General features: G+C 39.6%; 1 protein-coding gene across 1 annotated transcript in view; it reads right to left on the bottom strand.

Moving 5' to 3' along the window:
- The window catches only part of LOC110959952 (thyrotropin-releasing hormone-degrading ectoenzyme), a 284810-nt gene that overhangs the window by 233036 nt on the left and 29876 nt on the right, over positions 1-21898 (bottom strand). Inside the window, exon 3 of the mRNA XM_051949719.1 lies at positions 17532-17808. Coding sequence (XP_051805679.1) covers positions 17532-17808 — 277 coding nt within the window. The remainder of the gene's footprint in view (positions 1-17531; positions 17809-21898) is intronic.

The raw sequence follows: 21898 nt of genomic DNA, 5'->3' as shown, positions 1-21898 counted from the left end.
ATTCCATTGAAATTATCTTAAAATTGAAAAGAAATGTGTTCAAAATGTGTTGTGCCTTACAATAGAGCACATTTTTTGTACATATACTTTGTTAATATTTCTCAAAATAGATATTTAAAGGGTAAATTAAGGGACATTTTAGCTCTTACTAAATGTAATTATTATAGCTAGAGTGGTTTGGAAACATAGTGTAATAGATGTGAGAATGTCCCGTAACAGGGTGGACATTTGCCGTCTGTCACATGCAAAGAATTTGGTAAAAATATTAGATTATTGATATCCTGAGCTGGACCAATATAGTTTTCTTATAGTTTGATAAGTAATCCTTCAGATAAAAGATGAAAAAATTGGAAATTTTAACATTTTTTTAAATAGATGAAACAAGGTCAAAATGGCACCAAATAGTAGGAATGACCCTTTTATTATTATCTATCTTATTCTAACTGTGTCATCTTGACAGAAAAAAAAAACATTTCTGAGTTGTTTCTCCTTCCTCACTCTGTTTCCAGTGAGCTGCAGGACTTTAGACTGTGGTGAAAAATGAGTCTACAGTGGACAAAAATGTCACAGGAGCAAAAATAAGCTTGTTAAACATCCTAGGATTAAACCACAAGTTCCTGTGTTTTGGAAGATCTGTTTGGTATTCTAATTAAAAAGACGCATTCTGTGAGACTTCCATTAACTTGTCAAAAAGATGCATAATGAGTGACCTTTTAGCGCATAATTTGTAATGTGAAATGACAAATCTGGTACTTTTGCTTGGTGTCAAACCAACACTGTGCTTTATCATTATGTAGAACCTTCAGCATGGCAACCTTAACAAATTGCTTCCAAATACACAGTTTTATGAAAAAGAAATGGAAAAAAGTAAATGAATACAGCAAAAGAACACCAGTTTTTAGTATTCAGCGCATTTGTTGTGGGACCACTTCCAGCGCTGGATTAATCCACACTTGATGCTCTAGTGAGGATTTGGAACAGCAGGACAATGTTTTTTCTGGTATTAAATGAACTTAATCTGCTGTTTTTGGACAACAAAATGTTTCGAAACAATAAGATATCAGGCTCACAAGACTTAGTGGAGTGTTTTTCCCCATCGGTCTCCATCATTATTCTCTAACTGCACCTTTAATGTTCAGTTTTATTGTTTTTTTGTTTTTTTTTTAGATATGCAATGACATCAAATTTGTAAGAAGCTGTTTGGTGGAGGTCCAGTTTAATTAAGTTTTGTCTGCCGTTAGCAGAAGTAATGGTTTCACCAGCGGGTGGAGGTTGCTATGGTTACTTGCATTATATCCACTGAGCGATTTGAACCAAAATGACCAAAAAACTCCTTATTAATCATTTTCTTGTTACTCCTTCAGAAGAGTCATAAGTGTCTTGGTGGCCTCCCAAGCTAGTCTCTTTATTAAAACTCCATCAGAAGAGTCATAAGTGTCTCAGTCCCAAACCGCCCCCTACACACTAACCCTACACACTACCCCTCCGTTCCCGTGGAGGGTCCTCCATATTAAGGGCCGTCCCAAACTGCGTAGTGCGGAGGGAGAGTGGATTGTTCAGCCCTTAAATAGCGAGTCTGCATCGATGCTCACTCTGGACAACTTTTTCAGGAAGTGCAACATCGAAATGGAGGAGGAAACAACATATCGATGTAAGTTTCACATGCGTCCATTATTTCTCCCACGCCTTTTTCACACTGACAGAACATCACAAAAAGAATGGTGTAAAAAGATAAAACAAAAGAAACAAATCTTCTTCTCTGCTGACGTTTGATTTAATTGTGCACCCCCTGACACCTTAAAATTTGAACACAACTGACAGAATTAATTTATTCATTCATTTGTTGGATTTGAAATGCCAGATATTAGGATTGGAAAACATGTGGGATGACTTCAAATTATTTGAAGCAGAATGTAGCCCCTACATCATTGCCTGGCGATTGTCTGCTTTTACAGGGACGGTGGAGAAAACAAAACAACTGGTGCGGCGTCTTTGTGTTACCATGGCGATGATGTCTTCCGTTTTCCGGTGAGGCGACAGGGCATCCCATTCCTGACAATTGTATTTATACCCTCCCCCTTCAATTAAAGTGCCCTCCACAGCTGCGAGTGTGACTTCTTTTGGAGGAGGAGTGTGTAGGGGGCGGTTTGGGACTGAGCCCACGTCACCTCCTCCATCAGTCTCTGTATTGTAAATCCATCAGAGGAGTCAGAGGTGTCTTGGTGGCCTCTGTCAGTCTCTTCTTTGCAAGTCCTTCAGAGGAGTCATACATATCTCGATGACCTCCCTCACTTGTCTCTAATCCATCAGAAAAGTAATAGGTGTATTGGTGGCTTCTTTCATCAGTCTCTGTATTGTAAATCCATCAGAGGAGTCATAGATGTCTTGGTGGCCTCCCTCACTCATTTCTTTTTTGCTCGATCTCTCAGTTCATCCCCAACATCATGATGCTTCCACCACCGTGCTTCACAGTGGGGATGGTGTGCCTTTTTTGTAACTCCATCAGAGGGGTCATCTGTGTCTTGGTGGCCTCCAAAGTATATTAAGTGACTGGACCTTCCAGATACAGAAGTCTTTACATTGCAGTCACAGACACATTCACTGCATTCTGATGACTTTAATTGATCAACGTTACTTTGCAGAAATCTGTTTTCACTTTGACATAAAAGAGGGGTTTTTTGTACATTGACTGAGATTCAGCGTTGAACAGCAATAAACGGCTAAAACTTTCAAGAAGAGTCAATGCATTTCATGGGCATTATATAACTACACAGTGATAAAAGTGTTACTGTTGGTAAAAATTGATATTTTTTCACCTTTGAAGATATCTTTTCAGGTGTTTTGTCAGCTAGAACATCAGAACTGTCTCTCAGTGTGACGGACCTTCACCGTCTCCAGCTTTCCGTCATTATCTTGTTAAGGGCAGATGTGCCGCAGACAGAAACCCATCCACATTTAGATTCCAGTAGCGATTAGCTGCTCGACAAACACCGACCGTCTCTGTTTTACGATGCTGCCAGTCGGGCGAGATGACTGAAAATGGGGGAATAACGCAACACGGTCTCACGGGGATTCGTGAAACTGTTACGTAAATTTTTTGTTTCTTTTTCGTGCGCACCAACACGATTTCGTCATGTTTTTCGTGCCGCTCACCACGAAATGTTTTTCGTGTTGCTCACAACGAAACCCGCTGTGGTAATCACAGCTGAAAGTGGTTTATACCAGCGGATTCATGACGATCTAAGCTGTCCATCGGCGTATACTGCTTGTGTGATCGCGTTTGCGGCCGCCGGCCGCCGGACATTCTTGAAATTCCTATGCAAATTGGGGAAAAAAAAAAAAAAAAAAAAAAAAAAAAAGGTAAGTGTACCACCGGGTTATGGTTATGGTTAGGGTTATGGTTAGGGACGATGTCATGCAAAATATAGCGTTGGATTCGCCATGGTTTTACATTAAAAATATAATACACACATTCGTTTGAAATACGTTCTGGGTGGCACGAAAAGTCCGCCGTTTAAAATACATTGGTGCGCATTTCGTGGTGAGCGGCACGAAAAACATGACGAAATCGTGTTGGTGCGCACGAAACCGAAACTAAAACTTACGTGACAGTTTCACGAATCCTCGTGAGATCGGGCTGAATAACGAGCTAAATGGCCGGGGATGAAGGTTTCATTGAACCGGGCCCGCTCACCGGGTCATCGAACACCGTCCGTTTGTTTGTTTGTTTGCATTCTGTCAGACTTTAATCCTCCCTGAAGGGAAAGCTTCTCATTACGGAAAACAGAGATCCTCATGGAGACACGTTATGTCGACAATAGGACGGAAAGACAAACAGCTGTTTTAGACGGAGGTGAAGAAAGAGAAGAAAGAAGGGGAAGGAATCCTGAGACAATGGAGTCTGGAAGAGTCCCAGACAAACCAATGTGTTCATGCTCAAGGACAGAAAGGATTCGTTTATTCTGACATTGTGTTTGCATCCATATTAAATTCTTTTATAACCATAAAAGCCCTTTAAAGCGTTAATGCCTACTTCCACTCAGCTCTGATTATCATTTACGGATTCATTACTAGGTTTTTCAGAGCGCCGTAGTAAACACACACTATATAGTCTGATCTTTAATGCTGCCATTTCTCGGCTTTAAATGTCTGTTTAGGTTCTGAAGAGAGCATCATTATTTTTCCTGAATATGAATCTTGTTGATGCAGTTTTCTGCCGCTGCTAATCAGAAAATACTACAAACAGGCAGCCTCAAGCGAATGTAAACAACATTTGCCTTCTGTGTCCATAATACTAGCAATTAGAGCTTAGAGTTGCTGTTTTTAACCAGTCAAACCCCAACAGAGGGTTTGAAAGTTACTTTAAATCTAAGAAATTGCCGAAATTACATCATTAATAAGAGTACAAAACTGTAAAAACATAGTTCCATCAGGAAATATAACCAATTCCAAGCTTAAAATCATAGTTTTTCAACAAAATTAAAAGTCTGATTTAAAAATTTGCCAAAAATATAACATTTGGTCAAACCAAAAAGTGGAAAATACTATAAATTCTGTGTTAATTGATGGGACAGAGAAGCCATGATTGATTCAGCTGTGACCAAGAGTAACATAATAAAAACTGAAAGAGTTTTCAGGTTGAACTGCAGGCTGTGTTTCCACAGAGAGACTGAGAACAAAATCAGAGCTACTGGATGAACAAAATAAATGCAGTATGGCTCAGAAACAGTGAACAGAGAAGCAGAGATTTCAGGAAAAAAATGAAGAATTTAAAAGTGTACAGTGATTCCAAACTTGTGGATTAAAAAATAAACTATTGCTGCTCCAAAGAGAAGTGTGCAAATCATCTGTATTCTGCTCCATTTTTAAATTTCTCTATTTTCAAAGCGCTGACTTTTGTTGCCATCTTGTTTGCTGGTGGTGGCATTCAGCAGCTTTCTTCAGTAACAGCTGGAGATTTTTTTAATGATGTTCAGGTCCATCACAGCAGCAAACTTCACTGCAAGAGCAGGACTCTAAAAACCTCTTCCAGTCGTTGCAACAGTGGCAGGAAATAGTCGGTAGTCACAGGTACCAACAGTTAAGTATGCAATTAGTGTGAACAACAGGACAGCTGGATGTCGCCTTGATTTTAACATGAAGACCGACACCTGAGGGAGTTGAGAATGGAAGAAAACCAGTGCTGCAAGAAGGCTCTTTGTACAAAACCAGCCTCACCTCCAATTAGATACAAACCCAGCTGACCAACATCTATTTTAAACAAGACGAGAGGTTCGACAGACAAAAGCACAAGAAAAGCCAGTGATTATAGGGAAGAAGTGGAAAGCAGAGCAAGGGGAAAACAACCCAGATATGTGGATGACACCTGGGTTAAAAATCAAAAAGGAAGAAGTTTTAATGTGAACAAATTGACTCAGTCAGTGTCAACATCGAAACTGAAGTGAAAGAAGTTCACACATTCTAAAAAAAAACACTTAAAACCTGTGGCGACCCAAACTAGGCCTCATTTGATTGACAAAAAAAATTACAAAAACAAACAGGCAACATCCAACAGAGAAGGAAACAACAATTATAATTTACTATGTGCCTGGAGTGTCAGAGAAACCTTAAGGATTTTCTCCAACACAACAATCAAGGCAACACTCTCAGACACCAACTGGTTCATCCTGAGGATAAAAAACAATGGTGCATTTTGGTTCTTCCATGTGGACAAAGAAAAGGCTTTCTGGAGGAAGCCTCTGTGGTCAGAGGGAACAAAAACTAAGCAGAAATATGTTTGGAAGAGAGAAGGTGAGGTTTTTAACCCCAAGAACACCTACCATCAAGCATGGTGGTGGCAGCATCATGCGCTGGGGCTTTCTAGAAGTGCTTCTGGACTGGTTTCAGACTGTATGTTGGACTGGTTTCCATTTGGTTTCTGTCTTGGCTCTAGACTTTTTGAGAACTTGTTTCATTCCGTTTCTGAAACTGGTTTCAGTTTCAGTTCTGGACTGGTTTCAGATTGTATTCTGACTGGTTCTGATCAGTTTTTTTGGACTGTTTGGATTTGATTTTGGTCCTTGTTTTAGGTATTTTAAGGACTACTTCAGGACTTGTTTCAGACTGTCTTAGGCAAGTCTTTTTCTAACCCCAAGAGCACCAAGAGGCGGGCTAAAAGGTTGTCTATCAAATCACTCTGCAGCAACTGGGTAGGTATACAACCAATCAGCGCAACGAATAGGTTCCTAGAGCGCCGGAAATCAGAGGATGCGGTAGCTCGGTGAAGCCTTATTTATACAGTCAATAGGTGAAGCTCAAGTATATTACAGACATGCTAACAGAAAGATTATTCAGAGTCGGTGCTAATGGAGCTCAACGACTGTTGTTGTTTTTGTTGTCGACCCTGGCAGAGAATTAAATTCGTTGCCGTGTGTTGTCTAGCGCGGCTAGGCTAGTTGTTTCTGGTTGTTTCTGTCAGAATCGTCACGCCTCTGTCGTCACTTAGTTACGCCCGCCTTCTGACTCTACACTTCATGGTGATTCATCCGGCCAGTTTTAGGAGCATCCAGCCTCGAGCCTTATGGAGGGTAACTAGACCCACCCTGGCAGAGAATTAAATTCGTTGCCGTGGGTTGTCTAGCGCGGCTAGGCTATGGAAACTCAAGACTGCAATGATATGATGGTCTTTACAGGTGGATGTAAACTGTTGGTCACACTCACACCTTTAACATCGTAGACACCGACTGCAACCAACCAAGCAACATCTACTCTGGAAACCCAAGGAACATGTAGCAAAGGGAAAAGCAAGCACCCTAAAACCTCCAACAAAAACCGAGCATCACTGACGTGACTTTCTATGCATACCAACAACCAACCGAGAAATCACAGCAACCGTATAGCAACACCCAGAGACATCGACTTCTCAGACTTTAGAATATTTATAGAAAATACCCTTTCCATTTCTGTCACTTTCGGAATCGCAGCTATGGCAGTGCAGGTACTCAGCGGTAATTCAAGTGAGCGTTTCAGTTTAATGCAGCGAGACGTTATTAAAAAATGTTCAACAGCAAACGGAGACGAATGGATCCTTGTCCTCGAACGTCTCCAAGCAGCATCGCCCGAGGTAACACCTTACATAACCTTGTCAGTCAAGCAGCAACATGTTAGAAACAAGTTATTGATTCTTCACAGAGGCGCCAATTTACTCCTGCCATCAATCTGCACCGTTTATAGCGAGCTTCTGTTCTCCTACAGGAGGTTGGGAGGACGAATGTTTCCTTCACATGAAGCTGTTTCATCAGTTATGAAGAGGACGGAGGGGTGTTTTTATTTCTTCATATAGAGCTGTTCCTTTCAGAGGTTTGGGAGGAGGAGGAGGATGGAGGGATGGCAGGATTAATGTTTCTGTCAGAGGAAGCTGCTCTGCAAACAGACAGCAGCGGCGTCTCCACCGCCTTCGGGCTGAAACAAGGATTTGAACATGAGAGCGACGCTGTAACCGAGAATGCAGAGCGAATCCAGCAAACTGTGTGTAAATATAAAAATATGCATGCGCTGTTTTCCGGATCTCTTTCATGCCCTGCACGCTTATTGTCAAATCACATCCTGTTTTTTTTTTTAAATAAAATTTAAAAAAATGCTGCTATTCAACCGGGACAATCTCATCCTTAATCTCATGGTGTTCTGGCTAATTTTGGCCGCCGATGTGACCGAGCGTTCAGAATCTGCCGGCGTGAACGGAATAAATGTGTCGGAGGGAGGAAAATCCATTCATTCAACATGCAGTGATGGAAAGAACTGAGGTATTTCATCATGTCGACTACTGAGGCCTTCACCGTGTTCATATCTTCTTCACATTTCCCTGAAGAGAAACTGAAACTCAAATACTTTTTCTCTGCAATATGAAGTCCCGCACCTCAGTGGAAACAGAACAACCGTGAAGAAGGAGAGTGACTTCTGTACAGTATGACGCAGCTAGAATGACGGAAATAAGCCAAAAAAAGAAAGTTGAATGTGGAGGTTTTTAGTATCCCAGCGCCATAATACTGCCGCCACCATGCTTGATAGTGGGGTTGGTATAGTAATGAATGGGTCGTCCGAGAATTGGAGGACATTTTACATCTCATCCAGATTAATTTTGTTTTGCTTTATGTTGTTTTGTGTATTGTTTATGTCACTTTGTCTTATTTTTTGCCATTTTTTGTTTTGTTTATTTCATTTTGTGTCTCGTTTGAGTCATTTTGTGTCCCAGTTTCTTTGTTTTCCGTCTTGTTTTGTGCCTCATTGGTCATTTTTTGCTATTTTGTCTTGTTCTTTGTTGTTTTGTGTCCCATTTGTGTAGTTTTATGTCATTTCGTATTTTCTTTGTGCCACATTTTGTCTTGCATCCGTCACTTTGTCTAGTTTTTTTTTTTTATTCTATGTAATTTTTTGGTCAAATGTTTGTCATTTTATGATTCATTTGGGTTGCTTTGTGACTGTTTTTGTCGTTTAGGATCTTATTTTACATTTTGTGTCCCATTTGTAAAATTTTGGGTTTCTATGTGGCCATCATTCAACCAAAAAGTGGATTGTGCATTTGTTTGAACAGTATCTGGTGCTATTCTTAAATTGTTATTTAACTGCTAGTAAAGTAGTAGTTAGATTATCATCACACGTGGTTAGTTATTGTTGGACAATATAATCAGGGCTTTCTAGTTCAGATTTGGCTTTATGTTTATTAGTACATCATTTACTGTGACAAAGTTTAATAAAGCAGCAATCTTAAGCATCTCTTGTCCAAAAAAAGGTTAGACACCGATGTGTAAAAAGCTTTTCACTGATAGTTATTCCATTATTTTATCTTATTGCAAATTTGCAATTTGATAGATTTTCAATGAGCTGTGGAGGGATTTATGTGGGCGTTTGGATCAATGACCTGCTGCAGAACTCCACTTCAAGATAATGGAGAACGGGAGCATTTAGACGTCTGTAAGTAATATCTCACCGAGCCGCAAGAGGATGAATCACTGATCCGATATCTCCAAAACATAAGCTGTAAACGATCCCAGCTGGTGGCAGAACATCCTGATATCCTCGGAAATCTATTAATTCGTGTTCGGTGCAGATTAAGCTCTAGTGTGGAGGATCGCAGCGGGTTGGAGTCTTTAATGACTGTGAACAAACAGGACAAGTTGTTCCAAGTGGGTAAAGATGAACTCATGCACAGTATATTGGAGGATGAATTTATCGATACACAACCACAGATCCAACACTAACTCCATTATGTGTGTCTTTGTGGTTGTTTTATGTCTTATTGTTTTTGTGTGTCTTTGTGGTAGTTTTGCATCTCTTTGTGGTTGTTTTGTGTCTCTTTAGGGTTGTTTTGCATCTCTTTGGGGTTGTTTTGGGTCTTATTTTTGTATTATGTCTCTTTGTCGGAATCAGAATCAGAATGTGGTTTATTGCCAAGTAGGTTTTTACACTTACAAGGAATTTTCTCTGGTGCTCTTGGTGCAAGTACAGATAAAATAAATTAAGATAGTAAGTAAAGAGATGTAAGAAATATGGATAAAATAGACAAGGTATGTCCAATTGCTACGCAGTAGTAATGATTATAGTCAACAGAGCTGATTTGCAGTTGCATGGGCAGTGTTTATCAGCGATGCAGCAGAGGGGAAGAAGCTGTTCTTGTGGCGAGAGGTTTTAGTCCTGATGGACCGCAGCCTCCTGCCTGAGGGGAGGGGTTCAAAAAGTTTGTGTCCAGGGTGAGAGGGGTCGGCCAAGATCTTGGTTGCACGCCTTAAAAGCCTAGAGGTGTACAGACCCTGGAGAGATGGCAGGTTACATCCGATCACCTTCTCAGCAGAGCGGATGATGCGCTGCAGCCTGCTCTTGTCCTGAGGGTGGCTGCAGGGTACCAGACAGTGATGGAGGAGGAGAGGATGGACTCTATGATGGCCGTGTAGAAGTGCACCATCATAGTCTTTGGCAGGTTGAACTTCTTCAGCTGCCTCAGGAAGTACATCCTCTGCTGTGCCTTCTTGGTTATGGAGGTGATGTTCATCTCCCACTTCAGGTCCTGAGAGATGATGGATCCCAAAAAGCGTAAAGACTCCACGGTGAGGACTGTGGAGTCAGAGAGCTTGATGGAGCAGGGGGGGCTGTGTTCCTCCTGAAGTCCACCACCATCTCCACTGTCTTCTGAGCGTTGAGCTCCAGGTTGTTCCTGCTGTACCAGGTCACCAAGTTGTCTACCTCCAGTCTGTAAGCAGACTCATCCCCATCAGAGATGAGTCCGATGAGGGTGGTGCCATCTGCAAACTTCAGGAGTTTGACAGACTGGTGCCTGGGGGCGGCATGGATCAGTGGGTAGAGTGGCCGTCTTGTAACTGGAAGGTTGCCGGTTCGATCCTCGGCCCGTCGAGCTCATGTCGAGGTATCCCTGAGCAAGACACCGAACCCCTAATTGCTCCTGGTGGGTTGTGGTTAGCGCCTTGCATGGCAGCTTCCCCCATCAGTGTGTGAATGGGTGAATGTGATGTATCGTGTAAAGCGCTTTGGATAAAAGCGCTATATAAATACAACCATTTACCATTTGCCTGGCGGTGCAGCTGTTGGTGTACAGGGAGAACAGCAGTGGGAAAAGAACACAGCCTTGGGGGGAGCCAGTACTGATGGTTCTGGTCTCGGAGACTTGCTTCCCCAGCTTCACATGCTGCTTCCTGTCAGGCAGAAAGTCTGTGATCCATCTGCAGGTGGAGGCAGGCACACTCAACTGGAGGAGCTTGTTCTGGAGCAGGGCAGGGATGACTGTGTTAAAAGCAGAACTGAAATCTACAAACAGGATCCTGGCGTAGGTTCCTGCTGAGTCCAGGTGCTGCAGAATGAAGTGGAGAGCCAGGTTGACGGCGTCGTCTACAAACCTGTTGGCTCTGTAGGCGAACTGCAGGGGGTCCAGACGAGAGTCTGTGATGGCTTTTAGGTGGGTGGGGAAGCACAAGGCACTCAAAAGACTTCATCACCACAGAGGTCAGAGCGACAGGTCTGTAATCATTAAGTCCAGGGGGTCTTGGCTTCTTCGGGACAGGGATGATGGTGGAGGTCTTGAAACAGGCTGGAACATGGCATGTCTCCAGTGATTCATTAAAGATGTCAGTGAAGACTGGAGACAGTTGATCAGCACAGTGTTTCAAGGTGGAGGGGGAGACAGAGTCAGGTCCTGCTGCTTTGCGGGGGTTCTGCCTCTTGAATAGCCTGTTAAAGCCTCTCTCCTGTATAGTGAGCTGGGTCTCAGGGCTGGGGGGGTCTTGAGTGTTGGACTGTGGGGGGCTCTTAGCCCCTGCTGGGGTGTGGGGTGTGGGGTATGGGGCCGGTGTGAAGAGGTGGGCTGGAGGTGTGAGGTGGGGGTATGGGGTTGTCAGTCGACCATTGCCTTTCAAAGCGACAGTAGAACTCGTTCAACTGGTTTGCTTGACGCAGGTCGTTGGTGGAGTGAGGGGACAATGGCTTGTAGTTGGTTATTTTTTGCAAGCCTAGTAGTAGTAGTAGTTTTGCATCTCTTTGTGGTTGTTTTGTGTCTCTTTGTGGTTGCTTTGTGTCTCTGGGGTTGTTTTGTGTCTCTTTGTGGTTGTTTTGCATCTCTTTGGGGTAGTTTTGCGTCTCTCTGGAGATGTTTTGTGTCTCTTTCTATGTGTTTGTTTTATCCACAAACCGAGTTGTTGTTTGTTCAAATCATTTAATATTCAGTAGTCTTTATCTGACACCATATCTTATTAAATGCATGCTTGAAGTGCATTAAAGTTCTGTTAAACGGTCGTGAAACTTGTTGTAAAGGTTGTTGGGGTTTAGCTAGTAAAGGGCCACGATGACAAAGACTTCTGTGATACTTGCATGCATGTCAGAAAATGCATTGTAGATTAACAGTGGTATGCCAAACTATAGGCTGTTTCTGACATCCAGGCAGAGAGCATTGTGGGAGTTTAGCTCGGAAAGGGGCACCAAAGACTTCTGTAACACTCGATAACCTCCTGACAGAGCTCTTGTCTCATCCAATTAAGGATGTTTATGATTAGAAAAAGAACAAGGTCATGCATCTCAGAAAATGTAATAGATCAGCTGTAGTATCTGGTTGCTCCACCAGGTGGAGCCTCTTACTATTTAATACTGTAGAGACCAGAGGAGGCATCACTCAGACTACAGTTTATGTTGGCAAGCAGAGAGCATTGTGGGAGTTTAGCTCGTAAAGGGGCACTATGACAAAGACTTTTATGATGCTTAATTATCTCCGACCAGAACTCATGCAATTAGGAGAAAATGGGATTGATTAGAATGGTGTGTTTAGCTAACAATGGGAACCATGACAAAGACTCCTGTGGTCATTGATGGCCACAGGAGTCTTTACCTGGCAAACCAGGTAATGATGTTGCAGGATCATTTCCTGCCAGCTGGGACTTCATTTTGACAAGCACTGAAGGGGAAAAAAAGACATTTCTTAATGATTACATTGGAGTTTTTGGAATCAGATTTATTTTTTAAGCAGTTTTTGATGTCCAACATTAGCAACTCCAATGTTAGCGAATCCTTGACTGTTATTCATGAAGACGTGTGTCATTAAAGTGTAAATATGATCGTCTTGGCAGCATTTCTTTATAATTAAACCACCTAAATGTCATATAATGAAGGTTGAATCAGCACCGTAGAGAATGTGAGATAACAGAGGTGGTGTTTTTCTTTTTTGTGTTTCTGCCGAGTAAAAAAGGGGAGAAAGGACAAAAATAAAGCTTAATTTATTCATCATGGAGCCTCACAGTGTTGGAGGCTGGCGATGGTTATAAATGACCCAGATATGATTCGTCATTAAAGCAGCGTTTCGCCAAAATTATCTCAGAGAGATGAGGAGCTGCAGGAACAGTGTGTTTGTGTCGTCCTTGAGTTTCTGGCAGCCGAGATGGATGATCTGTAATTACACTGACGGAGAGACGATCACAAGAAGAAGGAGGAGGAACAAGGTCGCCACCGGTCCGTCCTTGTGCAGAACGCCACGCCGTGCGTTTGCATATCTTCTGTTTCTGAAGACGTTCTGCTTGTTAACGGCTTGATGGGATATCAGAGCCCAGATCCAACAGTTTAGACTTTCAAATCAGAACCCGGCAGACATGATGGACGTGATGAATAACACAAAATAACAGAGCGGCTCGATGTTCTCAAGGCCGATGCTCCGATTCTTCTACGCTTAGACCCCAAATTATTCACAGATTCTGGTTTACAGAGAAGTTTTCAGGGGACCAACAGGTTTCTGCTGCCTGGAAACGACACAAACAGCCAGTTTTATGTAATTATTTCTGGTGGTTTTGTGACTCTTTGTGGTCGTTTTTTGTCTCTTTGTAGATATTTTGTGTCTTTGTGGTTGTTTTGTATCTATTTCTGGTTGTTTTGAGTCTCTCCAGTTGTTTTAAGTATTTTTATTTTTGTTTTGTGTCTCTGTGCAGTCATTTTGTGTCTTTTTGGTGTTGTTTTGTGTCTCTTTCTGGTTGTTTTACGTCTCTTTCTGGTTGTTGTTTTTTGTCCCTTTGTGGTCATTTTGTGTCTCTTTGTTGTTGTCTTGTATTTTTGTCGATATTTTGTCTCTCTCTGGTTGTTATAAGTATTTTTATTTTTGTTTTGTGTCTCTGTGGTTGTTTTGTGTCTCTTTGTGGTTGTTTTATGTTTCATTTTGTTCTATTTTCCCTTCAGTATCTCTTCTGCTCTGTGGAAACACTGCCTGCAGTTCAACTGAAAAGTCCCTGAAAACGCAAAATATGTTTTGTTTTTTTCAGAATCTCATGCAAATGGTTTATTTATGGCACATTTTTAAATGTCTCATCTCACATTTTTGATGCTTTTAAAGTTTAGATTTGGTCAATTTTCTTGACTGAATTGCACAAATAGTTCAAGGACCAATCAGAGAGTTGGAAATCAGGATTTTTGGTTGATAAACGGTGTCATTTTTTTTTACAAGAAACGAGGATTTTAAAAGCTATTGGAAGGTTAATAATCCAAAAATCCCATATATATAATTTGATTCGAAGGGACCAAATAATTTTTCACATTGTTGTGGTACCTGTACTTAAGTAAAGTTTATGAATAAATCGTGAGAAATATTGCTAAATACAACATAATTCCTGGGAATCTACAGCACATTTCCCTTTCAAAACTCAAAAGAACAAAATTATTCCCTAAAAGCAAACTAAGACATCAAAATAACGATAATAAAAGAGATAAACCCAAAATTAATAACTTTTTAATGTCGCTCTGAGGACATTTGGGTTTTGTGTTTGAGCGTTTCATAATAAAACCAAACATTTATCCTCCTCCAGCAGCCAGAGATGCTGAACATCCGGCTCAGGTCTGGACCTTCCAGTTCTATTCACAGAGCTCATAAAGGGAATAAAGAAGTCATGGAGGCAGCTGTCAGGAAGCCAGTTAATTATCTGCTATCTGAGGATCCGTCCACGTCTTTATTACCAGATTATTCTGAGAAAACAAATGTTCATTAGCTCACCTACATACTTTAAACAGCTATCTGTGGATTCAGACGGTTTAAATGAAGCCGGTGCTCTTTTTGTCCTGATGCAGCACCTTTAAGACGACCACTTTAAGGTGGAGCATAAATCAACAAGACGGACTCTTTTCTTCTAACGGTATCGCCTCGTTACGTGAAGATAAGATGGTACAGCAGAATTAAAGAGACTCTGTTCTTTAACAACACGATTAACCTGTTCTATGTCTCTTTGTGGTTGTTTTGTGTCTCTGTGGTTGTTTTATGTCTTATTGGTTAGTTTACGTCTTTTATTGGTCTTTTTATGTCTTTATGTCTCTTTTGGTTGTTTTATGTCTCTTTTGGTTGTTTGTGTCTTTTATTGGTTAGTTTATGTGTTTTAGTGGTCTTTTTATGTCTTTTTCTGGTTTTTTTATGTCTCTTTGTGGTTGTTTTGTGTCTCTTATCGGTTATTTTGTGTCTTTTATTGGTTGTTTTATGTCTTATTGGTCTTTTATTTCTTTTTCTGGTTGTTTTATGTCTCTTTGTGGTTGTTTTATGTCTCTGTGGTTGTTTTGTGTCTATTATTGGTTGTTTTGTGTCTTTTATTGGTTGTTTTATGTCTTATTGGTCTTTTTATGTCTCTTTGTGGTTGTTTTATGTCTCTTTGTGGTTGTTTTATGTCTCTTATTGGTTGTTTTGTGTCTTATTGGTTGTTTTATTCTTTTGTTGGTCTTTTTATGTCTTTTTCTGGTTTTATGTCTCTTTGTGGTTGTTTTGTGTCTCTTATTGGTTGTTTTGTGTCTTTTGTTGGTCTTTTTATGTCTTTTTCTGGTTGTTTTATGTCTCTTTGTGTTTGTTTTGTCTCTTTTGGGTTGTTTTATGCCTTTTTGTAGTTGTTTTGTGTCTTTTTATGTCGGGGGGTTTTTGTTGAATTTTTTGGGGTTTTGTGCCTGTTTCTGTCGTTTTGTATCTTTTTTTTTAACATTTTGTGTCTCATTTGTATTATTTAATGTTTCTATGGGGTTGTTTTGTCTCCACATGCTACAGATATTTACCTACATGCATGTTTCCAGCGACTACAATCTTTTTCTCTGTATTCTGTTCATCATCAGTAGAAAGACGACCTTCTCTGTGCTATAGACACATCACTTCTACTAAGATGTTTCTCCATGCTGAATGTATCTTCAACAACTTGCTCCTCTGTTTACTGTTTCTGAGCCATGCTACAATTATTTTATTGATCCAGTAGCTTTGATTTTCCTCTCAATTTGTCCAAAATGACTAGAAAATTGCCCAGTGTTAATCAAAATCTGTCCAAAATAAGGAGTAATTTATCCCAAATGTCTGAAATATAACACAGAAATGTCCAAAATGACAAAAAAAAAAAACATTCAATGTGACAAAAGATTTTCTTGAAATGACTTCAAATTTGTCCAGATGCATAAGATTGTCAAAAATCATAAATCTTATAAAATAGCGGACGAAAAATATCCATAATGGATTTAAAAAGCTGTAGACTTGAAAGAAAACAAGCCAGAGGAACCCTTAAAAACTGATGCGTGAAACCTTTATATTTGCCACCAGAGACTCTTAAGATCAATAATCTAAAGGATGAAACCACTGATGATGGTCTAATGTTCATTTTATAGCTGTGTCTATTGATCCTGCTGCCATTTTATAGCTTTTACTGTAGATTAGCCTCAATTTCTCAGAGAAAATCCAGATATTAAGTCTGATTTTCCCTATAAAACATCTGGAGAACATCTGGAACATCAGAAACTCCACTACTCACCTCTGGATACAGAACTCAAGCTAATTTTTTAGTTAAATCCAATAAGTCAAAGGGAGGTTTTTCTCGATTTTCCAGGTTACAAGATGTCTTTTGGCTCATGTAAAACTAAACCAGCTACTCCTCCGTTTTTATTTCTTTCCTCCCGCTGGCTCCAAATTTAAATCAATTTCTCTCCGATCACAACTTCATTACTCCAGCTATCGTCTCAGATCGTCAGACTCTGTGTTTTAATCCCACAGACAGAGACTTAATCAAATAAAAAATGAGCTATGAGGAGATTGGGCTTCTACATTTCATGTTTTATCCACATCAGAGAGATTCTGCTCTCAGCCGAGAAGGCAAACAGGAACAAGAAGGAGAAGAAATGAAAAAGTAAAAGAAGAAGCAGAAGAAGAAATGAAGAAGAAGAAATGAAGAAGAGGAAGAAACAAAGAGGTTGAGGAGGAAACAAAAAGTAGAAAAAGCAGAAGAAACCAAAGAGAAGAAGAAACATAGAAGAAGAAAAAATGTTGATGAATCCAAGAAGAAAAGAAGAAACCAAGATAGAGAGGAACAGAAATGACAGGCAATGACAAAGAAGAAGAAAGTGAAATTATGAGGAATAAGGAAGAAGGAAGAAGAAACTATGAAGACAAATGCATGAAGAAGCTGAAGAAGACACAAAGTACAAAGAGAAGAAGAGAGAAAGAAAGAAAAAAGTAGAAACAATAAAGAAGAAATGAAAAGGAGAAGACACGCAGAAGAAAAATGTAGAGAAAACAAAGAAAAAATGAAAAAGAAGAAAGAACAGTAGTAGAAAAAGAAAAAAACAAGAAGAGAGGAAGAAGAAACAAGAAAGTAGACAAAGAAAAACTGAAGAAGACGAAAAAACAAAGAAGTTGAGGAAGAAACAAAAGAAGAAGAAGTGAAGAAGAAACAAAGAAGAATAAAACTACAAGAAGAAGAAGAAACAAGGAAGTTGAGGAACAAACAAACAAAAAACGAACCGGCTGACTCACAATCAGCTGTTTGCTTCATCGTGAAGTTATGAAATCAACAATCACAGCAGCAGGAAGCTTTAAAAACTAAATAAAAACTAAGATCTTCATTTCTGAGCTCCAGAAGAGGAAATCATTAAGTTTAGATCATAAGGTTTAAAGGAATTTTGTTATTTTATCGTTTTTCTGTAGTCATGACAGAATTCTGCCGTCATGTTACAGTTGTAAGGTCTTCAAACCACCTTTCTGGAAAGAGAAACCAGACGGTTGTTGGTGTTCTTACCGTCACGCCGGCGTCGCTCTGCGTCTCCCGGTAGGTGAAGTTGCAGACGGCCCAGGCCAGGTAGTAGGTGGACATACGAGGTGTTCGGGCGAACCTGTTGGTCGTCCATCCATCCTCGTCGGACAGCGAGCTGCTCTCCACCGGCATGTTGGACAGAGACGTGTACTGAGGGTCGTGATGGAGGCTCAGCGAGAACGTGGCCTTGTAGACCGGCTCGTCGAAGCAGGGGAAGGCCTTCCTGGCGTGGATCGGACTGAACTGGGTCACCGCCAGGTAGCTGTGGAGGAAAAGGAGACATTACTAGTAACAAAATGAGACAGGTAACAACCTCTAAATGGGCTGGCAGGTTAGAAAAGCAAACTATAAGTAAAAAGGGCAATTTATTAAAGTAAGAAACTGTAAAAACAACAAAACGTTGTTGGATTGCAGCTTTCAGACAGTCAAGGAATCCATCATGTAAGCTGTGCAGTATGAACAGAAAAATTAACAGAATTTTATCCTAAAAATATTTCATCAAAAAGCAAACCAAATCTCAACTTTAAATTGTGATATTTCATCAAAATTATCTCAGTTGAAATATTGTTAAAAAATCCCAAAAAATGACACCATATAATTGAGAAAGTGATAGACCGTTTTTGAATGTATCAAGTGTGAGGTGCAGTTTTGTCAAAGGAATTATCCAAATCTTAGATTAAAATTGTGACATTTAACCAGATTGTTCTCATTTGAAATTTTGGTAAAACTTGCAACAAAAAAAAACAACACAATTTATTTAAGAGAAACTCAGAACCGTGTCCAAAATGATTGAGAAAATTGTCTAAAAATGGCACAAATTCCTCTGATGTAACTGCAAAACTATTTGAAATTAGTCAAAATTGTCAATAATTGAAAGAATTGTCCAAAATGACTCAAAACGTGTTAAAACGTGACAGAAACTTGAGAAAATTGGTCAAAAATGGCTCAAATGTCTCCAAGATAACTGAAAAATTGTCTAAAAATTCACTCAAAATTTGTCCAAAATGATCATGGGAGGCAAATCAAAGCTACTGGATGAATAAAATAAATGCAGCATGGTTCAGAAACAGTAAACAGAGGAGCAGGTTGTTGGAGATAAATTCAGCATGGAGAAACATCTTAGTAGAAGTGATGTGTATATAGCACAGAGAAGTTCTTTCACCGCTAAATCCATCTTTTGTCTCAGGGAGGTTTTTTGGTTTTTTTCATTTTCCATCGCATCCCCAGCTGGGTCCATGTTATTATAAATCGAATTTGTTCAAAGCTCCTATTCTTTTCTCTTTTCTGTTATTATTTTCTGAACTTTTCCTTCCTCATCTTCTTTCAGTCATCTGGTTTCATCTCCTCCAGGTTTCTCTTTCTGTTTCTGAGGGTCTGATCCAGATGGAAAGCATCAGTGGTTTTAACAGGAGAAAACTAACATCTGCTCTTCTGTTTCATCTCAGCTGCATATGATTTAGTTTGATTTGTTCTTCGCATCACATCTGATTATCTGGATCCGTTTCAAACCACAGCTGACTGTTCGGAGGCTTTCAGGACGGTTTTTCTCGGCAGTTTTTTGTTCTTCGAACTTCTGATTAAGTTCTCAGAAGAAAAGCATCAAATTTGAACTCACAGTTTAGACAAGTAACAAGAAACAAACTTAATCCTGATCCATCATGATCAGCTGGAACACAACCAGGACATTTTAAACACACAAAAACCATAAAACCAACTAATTACACCCAAGAAATAACAATCAGCCCCATTCCAGTCTGAAGAAACCTCAAGCTCCACATATTAGTCTTAGTATGCAGAGATTCACAATGTGACTTTATTACAACTGTAGAGGGACAAAACAATGACCAAAAAAGAAATACCGTGGAGAGACACAAAATGACTACAAGAATACTTAAAATGACTACAAAGAGACACAAAACAACTGCATAGACACAAATTCACCACAAAGACAAAACAAACACAAAGAGACACAAAATACGAACACAAAGGTACAAAGCAACTGTAAAGAGACGTAAAACGGCTGCAAAACAGCCACAAATAGTTGCAAAAAACAGCTACAAATAGACATAAAATGATTAAAAAATAGACACAAAGCCATCACAAAGACACAATATGAATATGAAAAGACATAAAACAACCACCAACAGACAAAACCACCACAGACACACAAAAAATGACCTCAAAGGTACAAAACAACTGTAAATTGACATACAATTGCTGCAAAAACATAAAACAACCACAAATAAATACAAAAAACAAATAAAAGGATTAAAAATATACACAAAATGCCCACAAACAAACCAAACTTAGGCAAGGAGACAGAAAACAACCACACCAATTGGTGATGTAGATAAATCAAACTGGAATTCTGCTCTGTCAAAATGTTGATTACATCTTAAATCAATGTGTGGATGGTGAAATAGTTCTTGCAGAAATCTAGTTACACCACAAGTCACAGTGTTGTTTTTTTTTAAAAACACAACATTTAACAACAAGAAGACATGAAGGTTAAGATGCCCAAATAGAAGACGTTAAAGATGCAGTGAAAATCTGACCCACCTTTGTTCTATGTTATAAATAATAAAATCATAAACCCCTCCAGCTCTGATTCACTGCTCATTTAACCCAGAAACCACATGATGTCATTAACACGGCTGGTTTAACAGAATCACTGTCACTTTAAATCAGCCATGAAGGCACCCTGGACTCATGTTCAGGCCTCCAACCTGAGGCTTAGAGCTCCAGCACACCTCAGACCTCAATAAATCCATACAAAGACAGAAAACGACTGCAAAGATACACAAAATGACCATAGTGACAAAGCAATCACTAATAAATACAAAACACGACTCCACAGAGACACAAAAAACAACCACCAAGACACACAAACGACCTCGAAGAGACACAAATCAATTGCAGAGACATAAAACAACCTCAAAGAGACATAAATAGACTGCAAAGAGACAAAAAAACAACTGTAATGATACAGAAAATGACCGCAAAAGACCACGATGGCACAAAAGGATCACAAAGAGACAAAATTGCCTCATCGACTCGCAAAACAACCACAAACAGATGCAAACAACAATTGTAAAGAGACAAAGCGATGGCAAAGAGACAAGAAGAAGACAAACATGGAACAAACAACCACAATGAAAATGACTACAAAGACCCGCAAAGACAGAAATTTACCCAAACAGACAATTAGCAACCGCAAACAAGCACACAACTACCCTAATTAGAGAAAAAAATGGAAGTCAGAGACACAAAATCGTAAAGACAAAAAACAACCCCAAAGAGACATAAAATGACTACAATGAAACAAAACCACCAGAGAGACACGAAAAGAGCAACTGCCAACAACATTGACATGTAAAATGACCACAAAGAGACAAAACAATTGCAAGGACAAAACACTCCTGTCACAAAATGATCTCAGAGACACAAAATGACTACAAAAAGACACAAAAATGACGACAGAGACAAAACAATTAAAAATAAGTATGAAAAACAAACTCACAGAGACAGAAAATAACCACAAAGAGACACAAAACGATCTCAGAAACACAAAATGACTGCAAAGAGACACAAAAAACAACCATGAGGACATACAGGACAACTATGAAGGACTAAAAAGACACAAAATGACCACACAGATTCAAAAAACAACTGAAATGATACAGAAAATAACTGCAACAAGACACAAAAACAAGCATACAGTACCAAGATGGCACAAAATGACCAGAAAGAGACAAAATGGCTCCAAAGATACAAAAAATAATTGCAAAGAAACACAAAATGACCCCAACAAGACTCAAAATGACCACAAAGAGACAAAACAAGCCCAAGAAGACTCACAAAACAACCATAGACGCAAAACAACCCCAACGAGACTCAAAAAATACAACTTCAAAGAGACAAAACAATGGCACAGAAGCACAAAACGACCACAAAGTGACAAAACGACTACAAAGACACATAAAACAACCACAGAGAGTGATTAAACAACCCCAAAGACACAAACCAAACAGACACAAAACAATGGCAAAGAAGCACAAAATGACCACAAAAACACAAAACAACCACAAACAATGATTAAACAACCCCAAAGACACAAATTAACCAAAGAGACACAAAACAACGGCAAAGAAGCACAAAATAACAAGAAATATGCACAAAACAACCACAAAAAGACATTAAATAACCACAAAGAGACAAAACAACTACAAAGAGCCAAAACAATGGCAAAGAAGTGCAAAATAACCACAAAGAGACATAATGACCACAAAGATACACAAAACAGCAACGAAGAGGTAAAATAACTGACACAAAATGACCACAAAGAGACAAAA

The sequence above is a fragment of the Acanthochromis polyacanthus genome, chromosome 1, assembly GCF_021347895.1.
Source record: "Acanthochromis polyacanthus isolate Apoly-LR-REF ecotype Palm Island chromosome 1, KAUST_Apoly_ChrSc, whole genome shotgun sequence".
NCBI lineage: Eukaryota > Metazoa > Chordata > Actinopteri > Pomacentridae > Acanthochromis > Acanthochromis polyacanthus.
Note: the sequence above shows the minus strand (reverse complement) of the source record. Positions and strands in the feature narration are given on the sequence as shown.